General features: G+C 41.1%; 1 protein-coding gene across 1 annotated transcript in view; it reads right to left on the bottom strand.

Annotated features, from left to right (window-relative positions):
* The window catches only part of CSMD2 (CUB and Sushi multiple domains 2), a 735331-nt gene that overhangs the window by 76796 nt on the left and 633535 nt on the right, over positions 1-25000 (bottom strand). The window contains exons 42-48 of the mRNA XM_032227842.1: positions 24342-24519; positions 22406-22551; positions 21517-21597; positions 19277-19390; positions 17709-17897; positions 14346-14492; positions 6920-7108 (exon numbers count right to left, since the gene is read on the bottom strand). Of these exons, the coding sequence (XP_032083733.1) occupies positions 6920-7108; positions 14346-14492; positions 17709-17897; positions 19277-19390; positions 21517-21597; positions 22406-22551; positions 24342-24519 (1044 nt within the window). The remainder of the gene's footprint in view (positions 1-6919; positions 7109-14345; positions 14493-17708; positions 17898-19276; positions 19391-21516; positions 21598-22405; positions 22552-24341; positions 24520-25000) is intronic.

The raw sequence follows: 25000 nt of genomic DNA, 5'->3' as shown, positions 1-25000 counted from the left end.
GATAGATAGTTAGTTAGTTAGTTAGTTGATGGTTGGTTGGTTGGTTGGTTGGTTGGATGGATGGATGGATGGATGAACAGATGGACAGACATATAGAAATAGATAGAAATAATTAGATTAGTGACAGATAGATAGAAGATAGATATATAAATCAACAACTTATGTCTTTTTATAAAATATACTGTATTAGTCAGAAAAGGTGCATTTTATCTTAACTGTCTTTAAACATCTGGCTTGCTTGCATTTAAAATCTTGCAGCAATCTTCATCTGGATAATTTCTATGACTCCTATGCCAATATACAGCCTAGTTAGTCCTAATGTGGTTCTGCTCAGGCCAGTTGCAATTTGCCCAAAAGCTAATTAAATAACTTGAGAAGGCCCTTGACTTCCACCTACTTTGCTTCTAGCACAGATGGTCAGGCAGGAATGGACTCAGTTACAAGTCCTTGGATTTAGGCAAATGGTTCATCAAACAAGATGGAAACATCTCTTGTGCACTTTTGCATCCAAACAACATTCTAATTTGGAGCATTTAGCATCCTTTTGAAGAATATGGCATGATAGAATCTTTATAGCAATGAAACAGAACATCTGTTATTTTACAGATTAGATTGGCGATTTAAGAGGATAATTTGGGAGCATCACCCAATAGGGATGCAGAGGGACTCAACATGATCACTTGGATTATTAAAGAAGAATAGGATATTTTGCTATTTATTTTTGTATTAGGGTTTATAGTCATCCATTTAAAAAAATTGGCATTTTAAGTTAAATTTAGCTATGTAGATGCTGGCATTTATCAGCTCCAGAATGCAATTAAAGGAGATTGGACAAAACAGGAAGGCATCAGCAAAATGTAAAATGTTCAAATTAAAGGAACATATCATTACAGGTAGTCCTCAATTTATGAACAAAATTGGGCCCATAATTGCAGTCCTAAAATACTGTGGTTGTAAGTCAAGGTACCCATGTGACTGGAAGGAATTTTCTAGCCTTTTTCATGGCAGTCATTAAGTGAACCCAAACATTTAATTGTGGGTTTTGCCAAATAGCAGCAAAAAATATTGCAAATTGCTGTTATATGGCTGGGTGTCAGTGTTCATAGACTGGAATGATCATAGCAACAGGTCAACCCATAGGGACTGTTTACTAATTGAGACATAGTATTTGTTGTATGGGGCCATATGAGCCAGTTTGGAGTCTGGGCGTGGCTCAACTTAACTGTTGTATATATAAAGAGCAAGTAGAAGTCTTGCTCAGCTCAGTTTGTCTCTTGCTTGCTTCCATTATCTTGCTTCCATTTTCTGCTTCCATTTTGTATTTGCTACTACTCTCTACCACATTGGAAAAACCTACTTGGATATTGTACACATGCTTTCTGTGTTATATTATATATAAACCAGTTTCTTATACATAATTGAGTCCTGCTGAGTTCATTTACTTTTGTGTGCTGGTTGGATTGCTGCAAACTCTGACAGTGCAGAACCATAGAACTGGTGTCAAAGCCTGGCCCATATAACTTGTGGTCCTGTAACCATGGTGACCATTTACAATGGTTGGGAGTGTGGCCTTTCTGGTTTTGAATGTCCCAAAAGCACTTTTTCTAAAAGACAATTGGACTTCATTTTTCCTAGAAGATGTTTTGTTTCTTATCCAAGAAGCTTCTTCAGTTTACAACCAGATGACTGGTCATTAAGAATTTAAATCCTTCCATCCTCTGCCATTCAGTCAAAATGGAAGAAGCTTATTGGATGAGAAACAAAATGTCTTCAAGGAAAAACAAAGAGCCCAGTTGCCTTTTGAAAAACCACTTTTGGGACAACCATGACCTGGAGGACTGAGAATCTTCCAGAAACTAATTTTGAATAGCTGCAAAACAACCAATCCTTAAGAAGGACTCCAGCTATAACTGTGAGAGGGATCTTGGAGTCCTAGTGGACAACCATTTAAATATGAGCCAGCAGTGTGCAACAGCTGCCAAAAAAGCCAACACAGTTATAGGCTGCATAAACATGGAGAAAATCAAGATCACGTGAAGTGTTAATACCACTTTATAATGCCTTGGTAAGGCCACACTTGGAATCCTGCATTCAGTTTTGGTCGCCACGATGTAGAAAAAATTTGGAGACTCTAGAAAGAGTGCAAAGAAGAGCCACAAAGATTATTAGGGGACTGGAGACTAAAACATATGAAGAACGGTTGCAGGAACTGGGTATGTCTAGTTTAATGAAAAGAAGGACTAGGGGAGATATGATAGCAGTGTTCCGATATCTCTGGGGTTGCCACAAAGAAGAGGGAGTCAAACTATTCTCCAAGGCACTTGAGGGTAGAACAAGAAGCAATGGGTGGAAACTAATCAAGGAGAGAAGCAACTTAGAACTTAGGAGAAATTTCCTGACAGTTAGAACAATTAATCAGTGAAACATCTTGCCTCCAGAAGTTGTGAATGTTCCAACACTGGAAGAAGAGATTAGATAACCATTTGTCTGAAGTGGTATAGGGCTTCCTGTCTAGGCAGGGAGTTGGACTAGAAGACCTCCAAGGTTCCAACTCTGTTATTCTATTCTATTCTATTCTATTCTATTCTACATGACTTTTGACAAAGATTTGCCGGGAATGTTTGATGCTACTCCATGTTTCTTAGCATTAATATATTTCAATGATCCTGTTTGATGAAAAACATCCAGAATTAAACCCAATGATTTGCCAGTTCTTTAAGACCCTGACTCCCGCAGCATAGAATGAGTTTACAAGGGCAGCAAAGAACTTTAAATCTGATTGTGAAAACCTGAAAGCAGCCACTGTTTAAAGAATCAGAGGAAGCAGGTTCCTGAGAGATGCTAAGACAAAGAATGGCTAGAGGTCAATGGAAGCAATAAAAGAGCAAAGAAGTCTGTTTTGGAAAAAGAAATGGGGGGGGAGGGGAGGCTGGCTAGTTACCAGGAACTTGAACAAATCATTCTGCCTTACTGAACCCCAAGGAGCAAGGCTATTATTGCAAATGAATCTGCTCTAAATGAAGCTTAAGTAAGTCTAATCAGACAATCTCTGATCTTTATCTTTCCCCTTTCCCCGTCTGTCTTCCCATCAGAGCCTGGATTTCGATGGTGGGGAGAGGTTACAGGGAATGTTCTTTCAGCTTTATTCAACCCTGCCAGGTCCCAGATTAATCATTAGGGTATTTGCAGCAAGTAGCACCTCACGTCTCTGGTTTGAGCAGTGTGATATGTTTGGGGAAAGAAGGCGTGCATCTGGATATAATTTTTAAAGGGGGAAAATAATTACCGTATTTTCACCCATAAAACCCGCGGGTTATATGCGGTTTTCACATGCACAGCGCCCCCCTGCGGGTTATATGCGTGGGCGGGGTATACGGAAGATATTTTACACGATCGGAGGCTTGCACAGGCTTGTTTCTCCGTTTCTTCCCCCACCCCGATCTCAGCTGTTTCCTTCTCCTCCGTTCCTTTCCTCTTCCCCAGCTTGCGCAGGCTTGTTTCTCCGTTTCTTCCCCCACCCCGATCTCAGCTGTTTCCTTCTCCTCCGTTCCTTTCCTCTTCCCCAGCTTGCGCAGGCTTGTTTCTCCGTTTCTTCCCCCACCCCGATCTCAGCTGTTTCCTTCTCCTCCGTTCCTTTCCTCTTCCCCAGCTTGCGCAGGCTTGTTTCTCCGTTTCTTCCCCCCCATCTCAGCTGTTTCCCTTCTCTCTTACTCGTCGCGGGTTATATGCGTGGGCGGGTTATATGCATAATTATGGGGTTCACAGACAGGCCTAAGACAAAATATGGTTGATCTGGTTTGTGAACCCAGATGCTGTATTTTGTGAGTCGGGATTTATGGCTAACTCTTCCAAGAGAACCACAACCATTTTGTTTTTTTCAGAAAAAAATATATGATCTAAATTAGTCTGCACATGACTCTTAGAGCCAGGAGATGTCATGGATTGAGTAAAATGTGGTGAAACTCACTTAACAGTGCTCTTGCCTAGCAACCAAAAATGTGGGCTCAATTGTGGTCATAAATCTAGAACTATCTGTGCCTTCCTCTGCATGGCAGCCTTGTCCTAGTAAACTTCTTCTCCTTTCTGGTAATTTTCCTCTGTTAGAGGCACCAAAATAATCCAGTTGAAATAAAGTCTCCTGCTGGAGCAGGGGGTTGGATTAGTTGACCTCCGAGGTCCCTTCCAGCCCTATATTGCTCTGCTGTGTGCTGTGCTGATCTAATGTTCCTGAACAGGATACCAGATGTAATTGTGACTATAAATACTGAAATCCTAAAGGTTGAGTAGAAATGCCCTGGTTGTTTGCATCTCTAACACTCATGCTAATGCCTCTGAGGTTGTCCATGTGTCATAAACCAGGGACTTGGTTCTTTATTCTCCAAGCAATTGTGGGAACCTTTAAAATAAAATAAAAAATAACCATGGCTCATCAAACATTTTATCCATTCATTTATTTTATGAAGAAACTGATATTAGTGCAAAGGTGTATATATCAAGATACATAGCAATTGTTTAATATTTCAGTACCAAACCATGAAGAAATGGGACCTATGAGTAGTCAGTAGGCTGAGAGACACTCAAAGACCTTTCAGGAAGAGAACAATCAAATTCAAGTTGCTGCAGACCACCAAGTTCTACTTCCAATGAGCAAAATGTGCTTCTCATTCCCTTCACTTAGTGCAGCAGCTAATAAAGCAAAATAAATGAAATGCGCCATCCTATATTTGTTACCTCTACAGGAAACTCTGCTAAAACTTTCCTCATTTTTCAAAGCAATATCTGCATGATGCTGAAAACTCTTTAATTATGGAGTCCTTGGTGTTCTCTGAGCTTGGTGGTTTGCTGAAGATGTTACCTGGTTGGGTAGCGAAATATCTGCAAGCAAAGCTCAGGGAGCACCAAGAGTCCTTCAACCTTCAGCTACAGACATTTTCTTCTATTGGCACTCTTTAATTATTAATCCAGGGCATCCATTGTATCTCTTGGATGCCCTGGGTTCCACCCAGGAAAATTAGCTGACTCTTCATTCCAGAAGACAATGATAATTAATTCCTGCCTTTGCAAGTAGAGACATATTGCACTGGTGGGTTTTAATGTGAGGCTTCTGGTGGGTTTTGAAAATTATAGTTGCCATGGAAACTTCAGGTGTGCTGACTAGGCTGAACTGCTTCTTTCATCAGATCTCTCTTCCCTCCTTAGTTCTCCTCTTTCAAGGAGAAAGGGCTATTGTTAGTAAGACTTGCATAGCTCTGCTCTGCTCAGATAAATGGTGCAAAGTTCACCAGGTGACAGTTAAATACTAGCTTAAATCTGCTCCATTTTGGAAGACTCCAAGGAATAACTAAGAACTCTTTTGGGCTATAGCCAAAGTTTTGTACTGAGGTTAGCTTTAGGTTTCCATTTGATGGGTAGTTTTTGTTGTGGTCCGGCGCGAGCCTGAGGAGCTGGCAGTAGAGTCAGACAGTGAGGAGGTTGGGGTGGAACATGGACCAGTCCTGGAATCTGGGGAAGGCTTTGATGAGGGCTGTGCATCGGAGGCAGAGATGGGGCCACGGGCATCTGGTAGTTATTTGGTGCCTCTGGAGTCTCCAGAGTCGGACATCAGCGAGGAAGAGAAACTTAGAGAGCCAATTCCCAGTGCGCACATGCGCAGAGCTGCCAGAAGGCAAGAACAGTTAAGACAAAAGGGGCAATTTAGGAATAAGGCTTGGAGATGATTGGCCCCTCCCATAAGACATAAAGGAGGAGCAAAGGCACGTGAGCCTTTGCAGGAAGCAACTTTGTTCATTCTGGTCAGTTTATATTCTGAAGCTCCATTTTGACTCTGTGCTCCATGTGGACTTACCAAGATAATTGGCAATTAGGTCTTCGGCAGCATTTCAAGGGAGGTAAAGGTAGGTGCTTATCAGTCTTATTGCGAAAGACTTTGGCAGACTTCTTCAGATTTTTTACAAACTATTTGTGACTCATTACGGGCAGTGAATGACCATAATTCACAGGCATTGAAATAAAAAGAAGGGTTTTTTTGGGACTAAGCGGGTGCTTTGTACTGTCTCAGGAAGTCTCAGTCAGATCCTTGTAACAATTTTGAAAACATAGCTTTATTCATCCCCATCCCCACCAATTAGAAAACAAATGTTTCTGATGCCAAATATCATTGTGACAGAGGCCATTGGAAATTAGATGCACAGTCCAATGAATGGTCAAGTAATCCACTCAACTAACATAATATAGAACCAATGAATATGTCAGAACAGATGCAAAAATAACAGAAAGAGAAAAAAACCCAACCCATCTGTCTATTCCAATACAGAGAAAGAGAAAAACAGTCTTGCCTGAGTTAAACTCTAATATTGGGGACATATAAAATTTATGCAACATTTTGGATATTAGGATAGCCAGCCCTTTTTTATTATTGTAACACCCAGCCTGTTGCAGTAGAGTACTGTCAAAAAGACAGAGTGGGGCAGGGTAAAATGCTACCGGTTCGCCCAAACTGGTAGTAAAAAAATGTTTTAAAAAGTTTTTAAAAAGTTTCAAGATCATGAAGCTGATTGTCACACAGCTGATCATTTTTTTAAGCATTTTTAAACTACCGGTTCTCCTGTAGTTTAAAAATGCTAAAAAACGTTTTTAAAAAGTTCCAATTATCACACAGTTGATCATTGGAACTTAAAAAAAAACTTTTAAAAATGTTTTTTAACTACCGGTTTAGGAGAACTGGTAATTAAAAATGCTAAAAATGTTTTTAAAAATTGGCCATGCCCACCCAGTTACATGACCCCCCCCCCATCAAGCCACACCCACCAAGCCACACTCACAGAAGTGGTAGGGAAAAATTTTGAATTTCACCACTGGGATGGGATAAATGTTTACATAAACAGCGGGAAGTATACAGTTGTTGTTTGATCCTGCATACCTTGACAGAGAGGAATGGCTTTGTTCCAGTGGTGGTAGCCTTGGGGGTGTCTCGAACATGTTGAAAAGCTGTGGCCAACAAGGCGGTAGCCGGCGTCACAACCAAACCAAATGGTGCTTTCTGGCTGCAGGCCGGAGTGGCTGAGGATAGAGCCATGGAGAGGTGCCGGAGGGAGGCTGCAATAAGGGGCTAGACAAGTGGGAGGAAAACATACATATGCATATACTCAGAAGCATGGAACAATTACAAGTGAAGAGAAATGGCTTTGCTCACCTCCACTCCTTCAAAACTCAGCTGCAAATCCTTGGCACGTCACCCTCCATGCCACTGAGATTTAACACTATGCCTTTGGTAATAAACCAGACCCAAAGGCACAGCTCACATTCATACATTAAACCAGCTTCTTCTTCTCATACCACCTCAAAATGGATGGACCATAGCTCTCATAGTTTCCCAGTTAGCATAGATATGGCTGAAGGTGCCGACAGGTGAAGTTCATATTTGTAGGAATCATGGAAGGTACTGTATTTTTCGGAATATAAGATGCACCCCTTTTCCTCAAAAAAGAGTCTGAAAATCTGGGTGCATCTTTTACACTGAATACAGCATTTTTTGCCTCCTGAAACCCTGCTCCTTTCACCAAAATGACCATGCATAGCTTGTAGGAGGCTTTCAGAGAGCTCCTGACGGCTGGGGAGGGCAGAAATGAGCAAAAGACAGCCCATTTTTGCTCAATTTTGCCCCCCCCCCCACAGCACTCTATAAGTTTCCTAATGCCCTTTTTATTTTTTGCTCATTTTTACTCCCCCAAGGAACATTCTACAAGCCTCCTAAGGGTTATTCATGCCCTTTTTTTTTTGAAAAAAATGAAGCCGTTTTTGCAAAAAACGGGCCATTTTTGGGAGGTTTGCAGAGTGCAGAAACTTTTTTTTTTAATTGCCTCTTCAAAACCTTGGTGCATCTTATACTCCAAAAAATACAGGAATAATAGTATGAATAATAATTTAATCTAGAATAATTAAGAGTCCAGTGTCTAAGACATGTTACCGTGTTCCCCCCAAAATAAGACATGGTCTTATTTTCTTTTGACCCCCCGAAATAAGCACTTGGTCTTATTTTCAGGGAGGTCTTATTATTTTTGAGGTGCAGGAGGTGGAGAGCGTGGTCACCTCATGGCTGCTGTTGTGTTGCAGTATTTTGGGGGGAGGGCTTATTTTAGCGCATGCGCTCAAAATCCCGATTGGGCTTATTATCTGGGGAGGGTTTTTTTCAGGGAAACAGGGTATTTAAGGCCTTCAGACATCAGACATCACACTGTAGCTTCTGTTCTCAAAAAACCCTGCCTTCTCAAATTCACCGCAAAAACTTTCCACTGGTTTGTTATCCTTACTTCTGTCTCCAAAAAATGCTGAGTTTTCTCCCAATAGTTGATTTACGTTACAGATCCAATCTGTCTTTTTCATCTTTTCTTACTTACCAACACAGCCTCCTTCAACTTGGTGCACTCCGGATGGGCTGGATTACAGTTCCCAGAATTCTCTACTACCCTGACTGTTGGTTAGCACATTTGGAGGGCACCAGATTGCAGGAAGCTGCCTTAAAACATGGTATAAATGAATAGGGCTAAACAGAAGCATTCATATAACCAGAGTTGACTTCTTAATGATATTTTGACTATGGATCTTTAAGTTTTATCCAACACAGATTTTTCCTCCCCCCCACCCCCCAATGTTCAATTTAGACATACACATGCATACTCTCATACCTTTACAGTCCAGCTATATAATGAAAGTCGCCATTTCAGCCATAAATGTAACACACATTACTTGTAATAATATTATTAGATGATATATAGCCTTACTGCAGGCTATGGGATGCTGATTATATTGAACCAAATCAAACTATTATTAACAATTGTGAAAAGAGATTGGAGTGAAGTTATGGACTTAAAATGGCATTTTGATGGAAGTTCTGGAGAAGACGAAGTCACAGAACTATGAGGGTCACCCCTGGCATTTCTCTTTTACTTAAAATTACCCCAAGGTCCTCTATTTTCCACAAATGTTCACTATTGCCTCCATAAAAGATCCACTACTCTGATCTCACTTTCTTCCAAAAAGTTCCCCTCAGCAGCTGTTCTGATGATCTTTCAATCAGATCCCCAAAGAAGTTTCATCCTTAGCTACACTTTACTCTCCTTGGCTAATCTCATAAAGTGCATTAGATCTCTTCTGTACATGGATGGAAAAGCCACCAGGAAATTCCAGTACTAGGGGTTAAATTGGGAAGTTCAAAAAGCATTCCTGTAAGAGATCTCCCCCTCCCCCTGAATGGCATCACTCTGCTTAGAACTAATTCCCACAACACTATCAAATAATTTTCTAAGACTGTATTACTATTATTCTTCTCTTCCTTGCTAGTATTTATCTCTTCCCACTTATGAATATAACCATGTTGCTTGTATCTTTAAAATTTATATTGTTTTATTTGTTTACTAGTACGATTTGATAGCTTATTAGTAACCTTGGCTATCCCTAAGTGTTGTACCTTATGATTCTTGAAGAATGTATTTTATTCTCCTTATGTACCATTCCGGTATGATGCTCTGGAAGGCCCACCTGCCCGTCCGCACTCCTTACCTGTATTTGAGCTGTTTGGGGCTTCCGCACACATGCACGGAGCGTACGGATATGGAGCATATGGAGCATCACGGGCAGTAAGTACCCATGCACACGCTGCGTGTGTTTGCATGCATGCTGTGCACGTTTATGTGGTGGACGCCCGGCCCCGTTGCACCGTACCAATTGCACCGGGATCTGGAAACAACCACTGACTGAGAGCATCTGCACCAAAGACAAATCCCTTGTGTGTCTAATCACACTTGGCCAATGAAGAATTCAATTCTATTCAATTCTATCTCACATCCCTTCCATACTGTTCCCCCAAAAATACATCATCGAGTTTGACTTAAAAGAATTTCAATTTCCATTTAAAATAATGTTAGAAATATGCAATTTGAAGCGCTCCAGATATTGCAGAACTACAAATCCCAGAATCCTTCACTATAAGCAGGAGTGAGATTCAGCCGGTTCAGATCAGTTTGGGTGAACCGGTAGCTCCAACAATCAGCTGAGAGTGAACCAAAACATGCGATCACAGAACCACTTTTGGGGTAGCTCTCATCTAATTCTGCTGTGAGTCAAAACCAATACATCATTTTACCTTTATGTTATTACATTTAAAAACTAAATCTATAAATTCTCCTATTCTTTCTCTATATTTCTCAATCTTTTGGCTCTCTAACCCTTCAGGAGTGCAAATAATTTGGGACTCTAAAAAGCAAACTGCAATCATAAAGCAAGCCACAAAAATCTCAGTGGAATAAAGTTGCTCTTGTTCACTCAGCAAAAAAAAAAAAATCAAAAGATAATTTCTTCCAATTAAATATTAATTCATTCATTTACAGAATAACACCATTAATGTATTTATGACAAGTTTAGGCATGTCCCTGCCTCAATTTTGATTGCTTTTCATTAAGTAATTAAAAAATTACTTTATTCCAAGAATGGCTTATTTAATTTTGATGGACTCTTTGCCAAACCTTTCGTAATGGCTTTGATAAAGGTGGAATAATTAAAGTTCATATGGAATCGGGACCAGGATAAACCATCCACCATTAAAATGTTAATGGTGAAATGATTGCTATTTCTCTTCTGGGAAATTCAGAAGAATTATGACAGGTTCTTCTTTCATCACACAAAGGTAGTAAATGCAAAAGAAATGAAAAATAGATTCAAATACTGTTCTGTGTCTGTTTATGAAATTTTCCATAGCAGCTTCTTCTCTGAGGCCATGCCAAAAATGATAGACAAGTCTTTTTCCAAAAACAATGGGGCAGGAAGCTCCTAACTTTTATGAACAGTATTTAAGACATCTGTTGATTGTGATTGTTTTATTGCACTTTAAAAAAAATCAGTATGGAAAAATACATAAAAACCAGAAAGATAGAAAATAAGTAAAGAGAAAAGAAAGAAAGAAAGAAAGAAAGATATAATATATATAAATCTTCCATATTTTTCCTATTAACTTTTTTCTCTTTGTTCCATTTAAACACAATTTGATATTTTCTTCTTCTTTCTGAAAAACAGTTCCAGAACTCAATCTTATGGTTCTTTGATTGCAATTTTATGGATTAAGTTTAGTTTAGTTCATGGAAGGCACTTTAAGTTACACAAATATTCAGGATCCAAGTGGGTGTAGGCAAGAAAAAAATGTAATTCACATTTTTTAAAATGCATTTTTAGTGGGTTTTTTTGTGGCAACGGTTGGGAAACAAATATGAGTAATAAGAAGCAAAGATCAACTTTTCTCATTTCCTCCACTTTAATGTTTTTTTAATAAATGTAGAGCAGCATTCCTCAACCTTAGCAGTGCTAAAATATGTTAGCTTGAAATTCCAGCATTCAAATGATAATAGGAAACTCCACTATTTGCTACATCTGGTGTATGGAAATATGTTGTATATTTTAAATCTGCATGTATGACTTGAATTCATATGTCAGATTTAGGGAAATTAATGCAGTCATGTTATGAATTGCCACTAATCTATGTATCAGCCTTCCTCAACTGCCATCTAGTACAGGTAGTCCTCAACTTACAACAGTTCATTTAGTGACTGTTCAAAGCAGTACTAATTGGCCAAGTGTTCCATCTCTCAGGCTGGGGGGTCAAACAATACGCCCCTCAGACAGGGTTCACAATTTGGGAGTCCTCCTGGACCCACAGCTGACTTTTGAACACCACTTGTCGGCTGTGACCAGGGGGGCATTTGCCCAGGTTCGCCTGGTGCACCAGTTGTGTCCCTACCTGAACCGGGAGGCCCTCACAACAGTCACTCGCGCCCTTGTGACCTCTAGACTGGACTACTGCAACGTGCTCTACATGGGGCAGCCCTTGAAGAGCATTCGGTGACTTCAGCTTGTCCAGAATGCAGCCGCACGAGCGATCGTGGGTGCACCTCGGTTCACCCACGTAACACCTATGCTCCGCAAGCTGCACTGGCTGCCTATTGGTCTCCGGATACGCTTCAAGGTGCTAGTCGTCACTTATAAAGCCCTTCATGGTATTGGACCTGGGTACTTGAGAGACCGCCTGCTGCCAATTACCTCCACTAGACCGATTAGATTCCACAGATTAGGCCTCCTCCGAATTCCATCCGCCGGCCAGTGTCGACTGGCGATTACCCAGAGGAGAGCCTTCTCTGTGGCTGCTCCGACCCTCTGGAACGAACTCCCCGTGGAGATTTGAACCCTCACCACCCTCCAGGCCTTCCGCAAAGCCCTTAAAACCTGGCTGTTCAGACAGGCCTGGGGCTAAAGAACTATTGCCCCCGGCTCAAATTGGTATGACTGTTGTGTATTTTAAATTATGTATTGTTTTTGTGTCGTTTTAATTTTCTGTTTGTATCCCCCTTCCCTGGTTGAGTTGTGAGCCGCCCTGAGTCCCCTTCGGGGGAAAAGGGCGGCATATAAATAAAATCAACATCAACATTCAGTAGTGAATGTTTCAAATCCCGTTCCAAACGTTACGGTTGGAATGGGCCCGACGGCATCCTCATGGATGTGCGCAGTGCACACATGCATTTTAGCGCCTCCACGACGCTCCAGCTGCTCTGCGGAGCATTGCTCAGGCACTATATGTGCCATGCAAGTGCAGAAGCCTTTAAACACTGGTAAGGAGCTCAGGCGGACGGTGGAGCCTTCGGAACACTGTACCGGAACGGTATCCGGTGCTACACCCATACCAGGGCGTACCACCTTCAACCCACCACTGGTTCAAAGTTACTACGGCAATGAAGTGACTTATGACCATTTTTCATATTTATGACCGATATAGCATACCCATAGTTTATGTGATCAAAATTTAGACACTGAGCAACTGACTCACATTTATGACGGTTGCAGTGTCCCAGGGTCACGTGACTGCTTTTGCGACCTTCTGACAAGCAAAGTCAATGGTCAAGCCAGATTCACTTAACAACCATGGCACTAACTTAACCACTGCAGTGATTCAATTAAGAACTGTGGCAAGAAAGATCATAAAATGGGGCAAAGTTCACTTAACAATTGACTCACTTAATGGAAATTTAGGGCTCAAATGTGGTCACAAATCGAGGACTACTTGTATCATTATTATTATTATCTCTTCAGCACAATGTGAAGTCACAGTAGTCAGTTTTTAGCATCAAACTAATCGAGAGAAGCAATTTAGAACTGAGGAGAAATTTCCTGACAGTAAGAACAATTAATCGGTGGAACAACTTGCCTCCAGAAGTTGTGAATGCTCCAACACTGGAAGTTTTTAAGAAGATGTTGGATAGCCATTTGAAGTGGTGTAGAGTTTCCTGCCTGAGCAGGGAGTTGGACTAGAAGACCTCCAAGGTCCCTTTCAATTCTGTTATTCTATATTCTATTCTAAGTTTTTCCCAAGAATCTAGGATGTCATAATGTATCAGCATAAGATATGTGAGAATTCAAGCAGTGTGGCCTTTTGAATTGACAGATGGAAATTTTGTCAATTCACAGATTTTCTAAGTGTCATCCAAGAATCTTTTGGTATAGTACCTATAATTATTTCACAGTTATGTCATCTCCATATGACCATGAAAGAATGGTTCCCAGTTATAAACCAACACTGCATTTTAGATCAAATGATCAAAATAAGTTCCTATGACAATAACAATTTCTCCCAGAAAAATACTTGTTGACGATTTAGTTGTGTAAGCAAGGATTAGTCGCCTAAATAACAATAACCTCTATTGAGCCATATTGCAATAAACCATCTTATTTCTCATTCAGCGATTCTCACTTTAAGAAAATAGGATCCACAACGCGAAAAGTTTTATGGTGAACTGAAAAGCTGGATTGCAGTGTTTATAAAATTAAACAGTTGCCAACAAAATTAGCGTGCCTGCAATAAATAACGGCTTTTGGTTTTACACACCATAGTATTACTTCGAGATTAGCATGGTGCATTCTTTCTCAATACAGCTATAATTAATAATAAATACCTTCGCTAAATTAATTACTACAAAAAGTGCAAGCCGTAACCCCGAATGAGATTCAATTTACAGCACAATTTGGTTCATGTTTATTCAGAGGCAAATTGCATTAATCCAGGACTTCGTACTCAGTGACCGAAAGGGTGGGCGAAAGGAAGGAATTAATTAAACAACAAAAGCAAAGCAAACAATTTTTTTAAAAAAAAGCCAAACAGGTTGGGTAATTTTTCTATGGGAAAAATAATGAGATGCATTTCTAGTCTTAGAAGACCAAAAAAGTTAGTCAAGAAGGAGCATTTTAAAATAAAGCTTACCCCTGCTTCTTTATGCAACGATGATTAGCCTTCTTTTGCGCACCCTACTCACCAGAATATCGGATGCGGAAACCCTTCCTGCTGTAGGCATGATCAGAGGACCAGTGGAGATAGGCTCTGTTTCCTGAACTGGTCACCAGCAGCGGTGCAGAGTAATTTCCACTTAGGGACAGTAAGAGTGGACTTTGACCTGAAGACCCTGTAGAAACAGCAGAAAAGGAGAGCATGAGCCCATGAAAAGCCTTAATTGGATTGAGCCAAAGCTTGAAAGGGTCAACACTCTCTTCAGTTCCTTTAGAATATACAGAACCCAACAGTATCCAAGCCCAAGATACTCTATAGCTGGGATATCAAACCTTTTCAGCACCGAATACCCAAATTGGAACATGTGCTTGCCAGAGGTGGTATTCTGCCAGTTCGTCCCAGTTTGGGTGAACCAGTAGCGGCTCCACACACCTGCCCAGATGTCATCACTGACACTCTGTGCAGGCACAGAAGTTTCTGCGCATGCACAGACGTTTCTGCGCAGGCACAGAAGTTTCTGCGCATGCACAGAAGCACCGTGCACGGGTGAAGCAACTGTGTGCATGTGCATGCTCCCGGTTTTGAACCGGTAGTAAAGGTAAGAGAAAACCATTACTGGTGCTCATGCATGTGTGCGTGCATGCCAGAAACCTGAAGACCAGGTGCTCGGTGCACATACACACATGCATGAGCACCAGTAATGGCTTTCTCTTGCCTTTGCTACTGGTTCAGAATTGGAAGTGTGCACTTTGTGCATGGTGCTTGTGCACATGCTTCTGTGCAGGTTTCCTGCCTGTGCATGTGCCAGCTGTGTTCAGGTTTCCGGTGCTCTAGTCTGTGTGAAGACCAGCTGGCTGGCACATATGCACATGCTGGAAAGCAGAAGAGCAGCTGGCGATAGCACAAGTGCCCATAGCGAGGACTCTGTGTGCCACTTCTGGCATGCGTGCCATAGATTGGCCATCACAGATCTATAGCCTGCCACATTTGGGGAGGGGGGCTGTCACAAACTTCCAAGCCAGTGAGATCTATCTGTCTCAACCTGCTTGGTGAATGAAATTCCTATGTGACTGTGCATGAAACAATGTGGTTTGATATTTATCCCCAAATTTCTTAATGTATGCAGTCTCTGGTACAGTATTTCTTAACATCATCAACTTTAAGATATGTGGATTTCAAGTTCAATATTCCTCCAGAATATCAGCTGGTGAATTCTAGGAACTGAAGTCCACACGTCTTAAAATAATAGAGATTAAGAAAGAAAAACCTGCTCAAAGAATTGTGAGAATCCATTTATTTCTTCTTAGTTGTTTATTTCCTGTCCTTATAACTCATACTTTTGGGGCTAACTCAGAAGCACTAGCAGAATCTCCTCTTATTTAATTTCTGCAGCAAGGACCCTGGTAAGAAAGGTTGGGATAAGATAGACTAACTCTTGACAATCACATTAATTGTATATACTATTTAGATTTATTTACATGTTCACACACATTCACTTGTAAAGTTCTTTTTACCTGGCTTTGGGCCATGTTGGAGAAAGGCTTGTGTCATGACATTCAAAGCATCATTTTGCACTTAGCCCAATGAAAGTTGTACAAATCTACCCAGTGAGGAATTTTCCAATTCACTACCAATTCTGCTAGGTGACAATCCCCACAAACCCAAGACTACTCTGGTTGGGGTAAAGCTGGTTCTGATTAAATATATCTGGGCGGGGGAGGGGCTATGGAGTCGGGGAAGGTTATATAGAAGTCCAGAGAGCAGAGATGATTGCAACAGCCTTCCTTCTTTTCTTACAAGTTTCCAAACCCTAGAATTCAGAAATGCTGAAGGCAGATGTTTCTTTCAGCTGTCCTAGTTATAACAGTGACTGACAGAGGAATCCTTCCTAATCAATCTTCCTAATTATGAATAAATTGATCTAGGGAAGTTAACAAAGGGCTCAGCAAGAGACCACGATTTGGAAGATACGGTAATCATTTGTTGGGGAGAATCTGGAAAGAAGGACCTTGAAGACTAAATGCAGTTTTCTTCAACATGAAAGGGAAAAAGATGAAGGAAGAGGGCATAATTGCTTGTAAGGCTGAAGAAAGGCACTTCACATTAAAGTTTACAGCCTACTAAACTAGGTGCTCTGGCAGGGACTCTCCAAAGTTAAATATGCAGAAGGTGAAATAATATGTTCTTTTCTAATGTCTTATCACATTAAATGAGTAACTGTGTCTTTTAGCAACATGGAATCAGAAAAAAAATGTTTTATTTAGTCTTTGCAAGACATTTTATCATTCTATAAGCTTATAATGTATTTTCCTCTCCCCAGGGCAATTGAGGTCTTATCCATGGAGGAATAGCCTAATGCATGATGCTACCAATCATATAATTCATGATTAATAATACTGGCCACCTGATATTGTTTTCTCCAGCACTGATGATATCACTAGTTTGGATAAGGACCTCTCATTTCAACCCTGAGCTACCAATAGTCTCCTCTATCAGTTGCTTTTTCTTTCCCACTGGGCCGAATTCTAGTAGCTACAGTACTGCAATCTGAGTCCTGCCCTGTTTCCTCTGCACCACCTTTCACTCCTAAAAGAAACTACCATATTTTTCGGAGTATAAGATGCTCTGAAGTATAAGACGCACTTAGCTTTTGGGGAGTAAAACAAGGGAAAAATATCTGCCTTCCAGCAATTTGCCTCCTTGCAACAAACAGCAAACAGTACAGACAACATACACTGTTTGTAGCGTTACATTTCAGACTATACTTGTACAGATGCTGTTAAAATTGATGTGCTTTCTGGAAGTATATGTTATTTTCTGCTATTTAAAAGAAGATCCAATAGCACTGGGCCTCTTCAGATCAAGCATTTAGTTTTAAAAAGCTTCTTCATTTTGTTATCTAGAACAATAGTAAAGAAGTTTAAAAAATAAGTCTAATAATTTGAATATTCTATAGGCTTTTGTAGTTATTGACTTATCTCCTTGCAGCAAACAACAAACAGCCTGATTAGCACAAGAAAAAAAAATCTGCTTCTGCATCCCAGCAATTTGCTTTGTGGACCAAACAGCAAGTTTCACTTTCAATTTCAGCTTGGGACTGCCAATCATCAGCTGTTTCAGGCTGCAGGGATTGCTATAGACTATCGCAGCCTCTGCAAGCCCCATTTTCCCTGTTTGCTGCAAGGAAGTAAATTTCTGGGAAGCAGAGGCCAAAGGGTTGGGGCTAATGGGTGGGGCTACATTCAGTGTATAAGACGCACCCTCTTTTGGGGGGGGGGAGGTGCGTCTTATACTCCGAAAAATATGGTATGTAGTTTAAGCAGTCTTTCTGGTAATTACCCCCACCCCCACCCCATCTCATCTCCAAAACCACCTAATCTTTATGACTCACCATCAAATATCCCAAACTCATCATACTTCTTCTCACTCAAGAAATATTCCACAGTGAAGGTGATGTTGTACTCTGGTTCCACTGCTATCATCCAAGAGCAAGTCTGGAAGTGAGGATAGCTGCCTGTGAAGGATGGGCTTAGGATCACTCCTGTGGAGTCGCGGAGGACGTCATTCATTGGACAGTGAACTGATTGACACACACACACACAAAAAAAAGCAAAGCAAAGAGTGTCACTCTATGTCATTGTGAAAGAAAATTAGTCATAGAGCTGTTAACTGGGATCAGAAAATAGAGGAATCTGGCTAACTCATCTGGCAGATCTCCAATGAGATTGAATTCTCAGAATGGAAGGCTAGTAAATTCTGGAGGTTATTCCGCAGATTGGTAAAGATTGCCTGTTTTGGCTTACACTAGTTCACTAGGGCTCTATTTGAAGTCTTTCCCATCACCTATTTGACTATTTAACTGGGAGAAACTGTTTTGTTACATCTGTTCTGACCGAGGCTTCCCAAGAGCATGAACCAAACTCGTTGTCCTGACAAAAACCCCTTCTATTAATTTTTAGTGAATTCTGCTCATTCATATCCAGCAAAGTCTTTCCAAGGAGAATTTATAGTCACAGACCTTCTCTGGCTTGGAGAGCTGCAAAACTTGGTAAGGAGTCTCGGAAAGTCACGAACCAATTAAGCGAAATAATTGTCCCCTGCAAACTCCAATCCCCTTTCGCTCCTCTTTTATTTCCTCTGGGGGGGGGTCATTCATTGTCCGTCTGTGGCCTTATTCCCAAATCGCCCCCTGTTATTTAGCTGTTCCCTTTGTCCGACAACTCTGCACATGCGCACATTGGGAACAGGCTTCAGCTGTTCGTCTGCCTCACTGATGTCTGACTCTGAAGGCAGCTGATAACTGGCATACGGCTCTGGCCCCCTCTCTGTCTCTGATGCAGAGCCCTCATCAGAGCCTTCCCCAGACTCCAGGATTGGCCCATGTTCCTCCCCAACCTCCTCACTGTCGGAATCAGCTGCCAGCTCCGCTGGCTGCTGGCGGGCCACAACTTCCTCTACTTAGCAATAGACTTTGCTTCCATGACTATCTCAGGACCTTTTAAAACTTAGTATTCATAGGCCTCACAGATGCTCCTCCTTGTCTATACTGGGTTTGTGAATATGAAATGGATTGTCACATTGCTTCTGCAAAAAAAAATATCATTTGCAAATATAAACTATGCGATGCAATCAAAATGATCTCTTGTGGCACCTTTGCCATGTTTACTTTAGGTTCTCTTTCTAGACTAAAGCCTGGTTCTCCTTTAGAAGCTGGTGATGCAGACTGATTTATTTTTTGGCAATAAAAAAAAACAACAACAATCATCAACATCATCATCTATATTATTTTTTATAGGAGCAGTCTTTTTTGACACCTTTTCTAGGTGTCCACAGCATAGGTCTTAATATATTTGTCTGTCTTGTATATTCAGTATTAAATAGCAAGATATCCTTACACTGTATTATTTACTCTCTGCCATGAATTCTGGGTTTTTTCGCATTTCCATCAAAGTCACTGACCTTCACAAGTTGGGGGAGGGCCTTCGAACTGGAGGTGGGTACCAAGCCTGCATGTCAAGATCTCATTTCCAACCAAGGTGAAACCAGGAAGACATTGATACCTAATAATATCACCTAAGAAAAGGAACAAAGAGGAATCCAGGCGTGTTCTAAGAGTACAAAAGGACATATTTTGAACAAGGCTCATCGGATGGATCATGATTACAAGTGAAGTAGATGTGAGGAAGGAGATCAGAATTCTATAAAGTTAATTCAAGTAAGGGGAGAGGAAAAAGCATGTGGACTAAAACTGCCATTCCCGAATTGTCATCTTGCCAAATGGGAAGGACCATCTGCTATTAAATGAAGGCATGTATCTTTTGTCTCATGGTCCAGAAAATGACTTTAGAGTAATGTTTCTCAACGGTATGGACTTTAACTTCCAGAATTCCCCAGCTGGCAAATTGATGGCTATAATCTTAAAATTGCCAAAGTTGTAAACACTACTTTAAAGCGTTAGTGATTTGAATTAGCCAAAAGACATGTCAAGGGAAGTAGGGGGTGGAGTGGGGGGCAGTGCATAGGCCCTATCACTGCTTCATACTCTGGCACATTTTTATCTGATATCTTTGCAGCATACTTGGTGGTGTCATTAGGGAGAAATCTTTAGCTGAATCACTTTGCAATATTTCTCCCTGGCGTGTAGCACTACACATCAGAAAAGCCGTGTCATCTGCTACCGGTATTCTCTTGTGAATCACTTCCAGTTATCCCCTTATCCTCATTAATCTTTCAAATCTTTTAAACTCTGTACACATCTGGTGTACAAGTAAAAATCTACCCTGATGAATGTAAGTGGACATATTTAGAATATACAGTCATTTTTCAGGTAAACATAAAGGTAAAGGTTCCCCTCACACATATGTTCTAGTCATTTCTGACTCTAGGGGTGGTGCTCATCTCTGTTTCAAGGCCGAAGAGCCAGTGCTGTCCGAAGACGTCTCTGTGGTCATGTGGCCGGCATGACTAAATGCCAAAGGCGCACAGAACGCTGTTACCTTCCCACCAAAGGTGGTCCTTATTTTTCTACTTGCATTTTTTTACATGCTTTCAAACTGCTAGGTTGGTAGAAGCTGGGACAAGTCACAGGCACTCACTCGGTGCTAGGATTCGCAACGCCGAACTGCTGACCTTTCTGATCGACAAGCTCAGTGTCTTAGTCACTGAGCCACTGTGAACCTTATCTACACTTACTTGCCACTAAATGCAATGCGAGAATTTTGACTGGTGGGTAACATTTATTTTTTATATCCAAACTACCTTTTTTTTAAGACTGAAAGGCTGAAAAGTTCATCCTGTCTTGTTAATTTTCTGCTTGTCTAAGAGTGAAGGTGTTGTTGTATTCTGGTCCCACAGCTATCATTCAAGAGCAAGTCTGGAAGTGAGGATAGCTTTCTTTTAAGCAAAATGGAACGCTGAAAATCCATCCCACCTTTGACATGCAAACCAAGATTTCAAATCAGGGATGAGTCATTTTAGCTGCAAAATCAGGGATGAACTACCTTAATATCAACTGATCCCCCCCAAGAGCTAATTAAACTAGTACCTGGTTAGTATTGTAACTGGAAGGGAGACCACCAGAACATCCAAGGGTTGTAAGTCCAGAACATTTGAAAAAAAAAAAACTACTGCAGGAAATTTGAAAAAAACAAAAACAACCCAATGGCAAACAGCTGCTCTGAATATCTCTCATATTATTGCCAGGAGTTGAGCATGTCTCAAGAGGGGCTTTGTGGATTACAATCATATGAGGAACGACACAATTTAATGTGCCGGTTCTAATGTCTTCCTGGATTGAAGCATTCACTCCTCAAGTAAGTTTCTTATAAAAGCTAACCCTGATTTTCATTTTAAGCTGCACAATCTTCCTCCTCTTAGCCACAGCAGGTAAAGACAGTGATAGAAGAGCAAGGGTGAATGCAGTTGTTGTGTGTTCTCTTTAATGTGATTCTAGGTCCATCCAATAGATTCCTGGCACTTACAATAAATAAGGAGTACAGCCTCCAATGTGCTAAGATGCTGAACCTTGTGTGGTAAGAACAGGAAAAAATATTTACTTATTTATTGCAAATAAGTTATGGGTGCCTATTTCAGACATTGAACTAGGACTGGGGTGGGAATGGTGAGAACACTATCCTTCTGTGATTTATACCACCTGTCTACATCCAGAGAAAACACTAGCAAAATCATGCATGCAATACCTATATTGTAATCCTCATTTTCAGTGATGATTTCAGCATTAGGGACCATAGTTGGGGGTTGGCACTTAGAAAGTTGATAGGCTGGGAAGAGAAAAGAAATAAATTAAGTGCATGAGAGTACCAAATCCCTAGCTATGGGACTTTAATATATATCTTTGTATTACAGATCCTCGGCCAAAGTTGGAATAATTTGTTGTGATAGGTGGCCATATAAATTGAATGGATGAGTAAATAAATAATGAACAAAGAAAGAAGCAAGAAGCTGAATCTCTGGAAAATCAATTCCACAACAAACGGAACCTGCTCCCTGGGTGGTGATGGGGAAACCAATTTTCTCCTTTTTGTAACCTTCCGTGGTTCAACATTTTGAAGATTCATTGGCTCTCAATGGTATTTTTTTTTCAGAAGAAATATATTCTTTTTATTTTGTAAATCAAAAACGTTTCTTACTTCTTGGTTATGCCAACTACACAGCTGTTCACTCAGTGTTTGAATTTCTTCGTGGCACTGTTCACACAACTTGATTATCGAATTAACCCATTTGCTTGATTTGCACAATACCTGGGATCTCAAACTAATTCAGTAGGGCAGAGTTAAGCTACAAAAAAAACATCTCTAATCTTAACAATAATCAATGCATGCAGCCTTCGGCTTCTAATCAAATTGATTAAGCATCCTCTGCAAACCCAATCAGAGGGACAAGGGCTACTTACTGGTCCAAATTAGTGGTTTTTATGTTACATCAGGCACAGTGGTATGGCAGAGAAGGCACCTGATAAACCTTAGTTGAATACGTAAGGAATATCTAATTGAACCATCGTTGCTGCATGCAAAAGGTTACAAAGCAAGCATGACAACAAACCCTTGCACCCCAGTGAGCTGTACACACCATGGAAATGGATGACAAAGAGGCCTCCATTGGCCGCATCACTATGAAACTTCATCAGAGCATGGTTGGAAGAGCTCTGGGTGGCTTTCTTCACTGAGTGTCCTGTGAAAACCCCCAACTGGGGAGCTGTCTCTTGAGAACCATCCCTGAAGAGAAAGGGAAAGAAATACAAAAGAGTAACAGAAAAAACATGGTTAAGAATGGGAGCATTATGGATCAGAGTTTGTACACCAACCAGATCAGGGGTCGGCAACCTTAAACACTCAGAGCCATTTGAACCCATTTCCCACAGAAAAAAAAAAAAACACTGGGAGCCACAAAATCCTTCCCATGCCTGATTATTTCCTGAGCGGCCACAGAACTAGCATATGTAGTTGAATTAAAGGTTCTGTTTTCTTCTGAAACTTTTCTTTTCTTGGATCTATCCATGGTTGGCCTACCAGGGGTTGAAAAGCTCAATAAATCGTGTGCTGGCAGGTATCACACATTGGTGTATTTTGAGCAACAGGGAGCTGCAGCCGAGAGATGAAAGAGCCACATGCGGCTCCAGAGCCATAGGTTGCTGACCCAGGTTGTTGGCTGAAGACAATTCCATCTGAGACTTTTAAAAGGTCTGACAATCCTCTTGATGCAAGAGCCAGATTATGCTTGGAAAGCCAATCAGATACTCCCAGTGAGTCAATCTGACTCAAAGTTCTCCTGATCTGCTCACAGGCCACAAGACCTATACAAGCCACCTTTCCTATTTTCTTTCTTATTTTATTTGGAATATTTGCCTAGCTATGCACTTGAAGATGTCTCGATTCCCAGTCTAGAAACACAGTTAATGGGGAAAAAAGAATTTGTACATACTTACATATACTGTACTTAACCTTTTCAAATAATTTTAGTTTGCAATAAATTGTAACTAATGAAAAAAATACAAAATGCCTATTTTAAATTTGACTGTAAAAAGCATTCCAGCATTGCCACTCAGCTTTTGCTATGCAAAATGGTTTCTAACCACTAAATAATGGAAAGACTTTATGACTGAAAGGCTATTAGCATAATCCAGCACAGAAAATAAGTAACACAATACAAATCTTCAATGTGAAATCAACGCTGCAGCTCTTCCTATTCAGACCTTGGTCCTTCTCTGGTCACAAGCTTGCTTCTTCTTCTGGATTTCTGATCTAGAGGTTGGAGGATCCCCACTGGACCTCAGAGCCATGGAAATGAGAGTAGACAATAACTGTTGTATATTGACAACAGGACATCTTTCCAAGTTTCTCCATGATATCCATTTTCCAAATCAAGCAATTTCATTACTGCCACTGTCAGTAATGTTGTTCTGACAGAGGCTTTCCAAGAAGCAAAGCTTGGTCCTGACAAAAAACCCTTTTATTAAGTGCCTGTGAATTCTGCTCATTCACATCCAGCAAAGTCTTTCCAGGGAGGATTTACAGTCACAGACCTTATCTGGCTTGGAGAGCTGGGAGGCCGATATCTGCAAAACTTGGCCAGGAGCCTCGGAGAATCACAGGCTAATTAAGCAAACTAATTGTCTCCAGCAAATTCCACTCCCCTTTCGCTCCTCTTTTATTTCCTCTGGGAGGGGCCATTCATCATCCACCTCTGGCCTTATTCCAACTAAAGACCCCTGTTCTTTAGTTGTTCCCTTCATCTGACAGCTCTGGGAACAGGCTCCCGCTGATGTCTGACTCTGAAGCTGATAACTGGCATACGGCTCTGGCCCCATCTCTGACTCTGACACAGAGCCCTTGTCGGAGCCTCCCCCAGACTGCAGGACTGGCCCATGTTCCTCCCCAACCTCCACACTGTCCAAATCTGCTGTCATGTAATAAGGGTAAAGAGAACATAGCTATGACAGGGTTATAGCAACACCTACTGAAAAAGCTGGGCTCAGAGGGAGCCCTCAGCTCCCAATCCCACTCACCAGACAGTGATGAAGTCATTGTATGGCTCTGTTTGCAGCAGGGTAAAGTTGAGGTAGATGCCATATCCGGAAGACACCACAAATATCCACGTGCAGTCCTGGGAATTGGGATACTGATTGGGAAAGCCAGGGGAGTAGATCGTTCCATTTTGGGCGGTCATGTTTCCTCCACAGGGGACTGTATGCACAAAGAGACATTAAGAGCTACTAAATCCCAGTACTTGCAGAATAGTGGTGGTATGATTTTAATATCATTTGATCTGTTTTTAAGTCCTGCAAACTGCTATTCCCTATACCAGGGTTATCAAACTCATGGCCAGTGGGTCAGATGCATCACCTGCTGGCCACGCCCACGTCCGGTTTAGCAAAGGGGAAAAAAGTCACAATGCGACACGTGGCAATGCCGTGACGACACAAGTTTGACACCCCTGATCTATATAGCGTTTCTTAATCTTGGCCACTTGAAGATGTATGAACTTCAACTTCCAGAAATCCTTAGCCAGCACTCTTTTCTGTATAGGCAGCAGGGAGAGAGAATATCCAACTCAGATGGCCAGAGAAGATTATTTAAACCTAAAACAAGCCCTTAACCCCTTTCAGTTTAAAGGAATCTTTTAAAAACATGGTGATAACCGGTATTGTTCTAAGTCTTCCTTAAC

This window comes from Thamnophis elegans, chromosome 12 (assembly GCF_009769535.1).
Source record: "Thamnophis elegans isolate rThaEle1 chromosome 12, rThaEle1.pri, whole genome shotgun sequence".
Taxonomy (NCBI): domain Eukaryota; kingdom Metazoa; phylum Chordata; class Lepidosauria; order Squamata; family Colubridae; genus Thamnophis; species Thamnophis elegans.
This window is presented reverse-complemented; position numbering and strand designations above follow the sequence as displayed.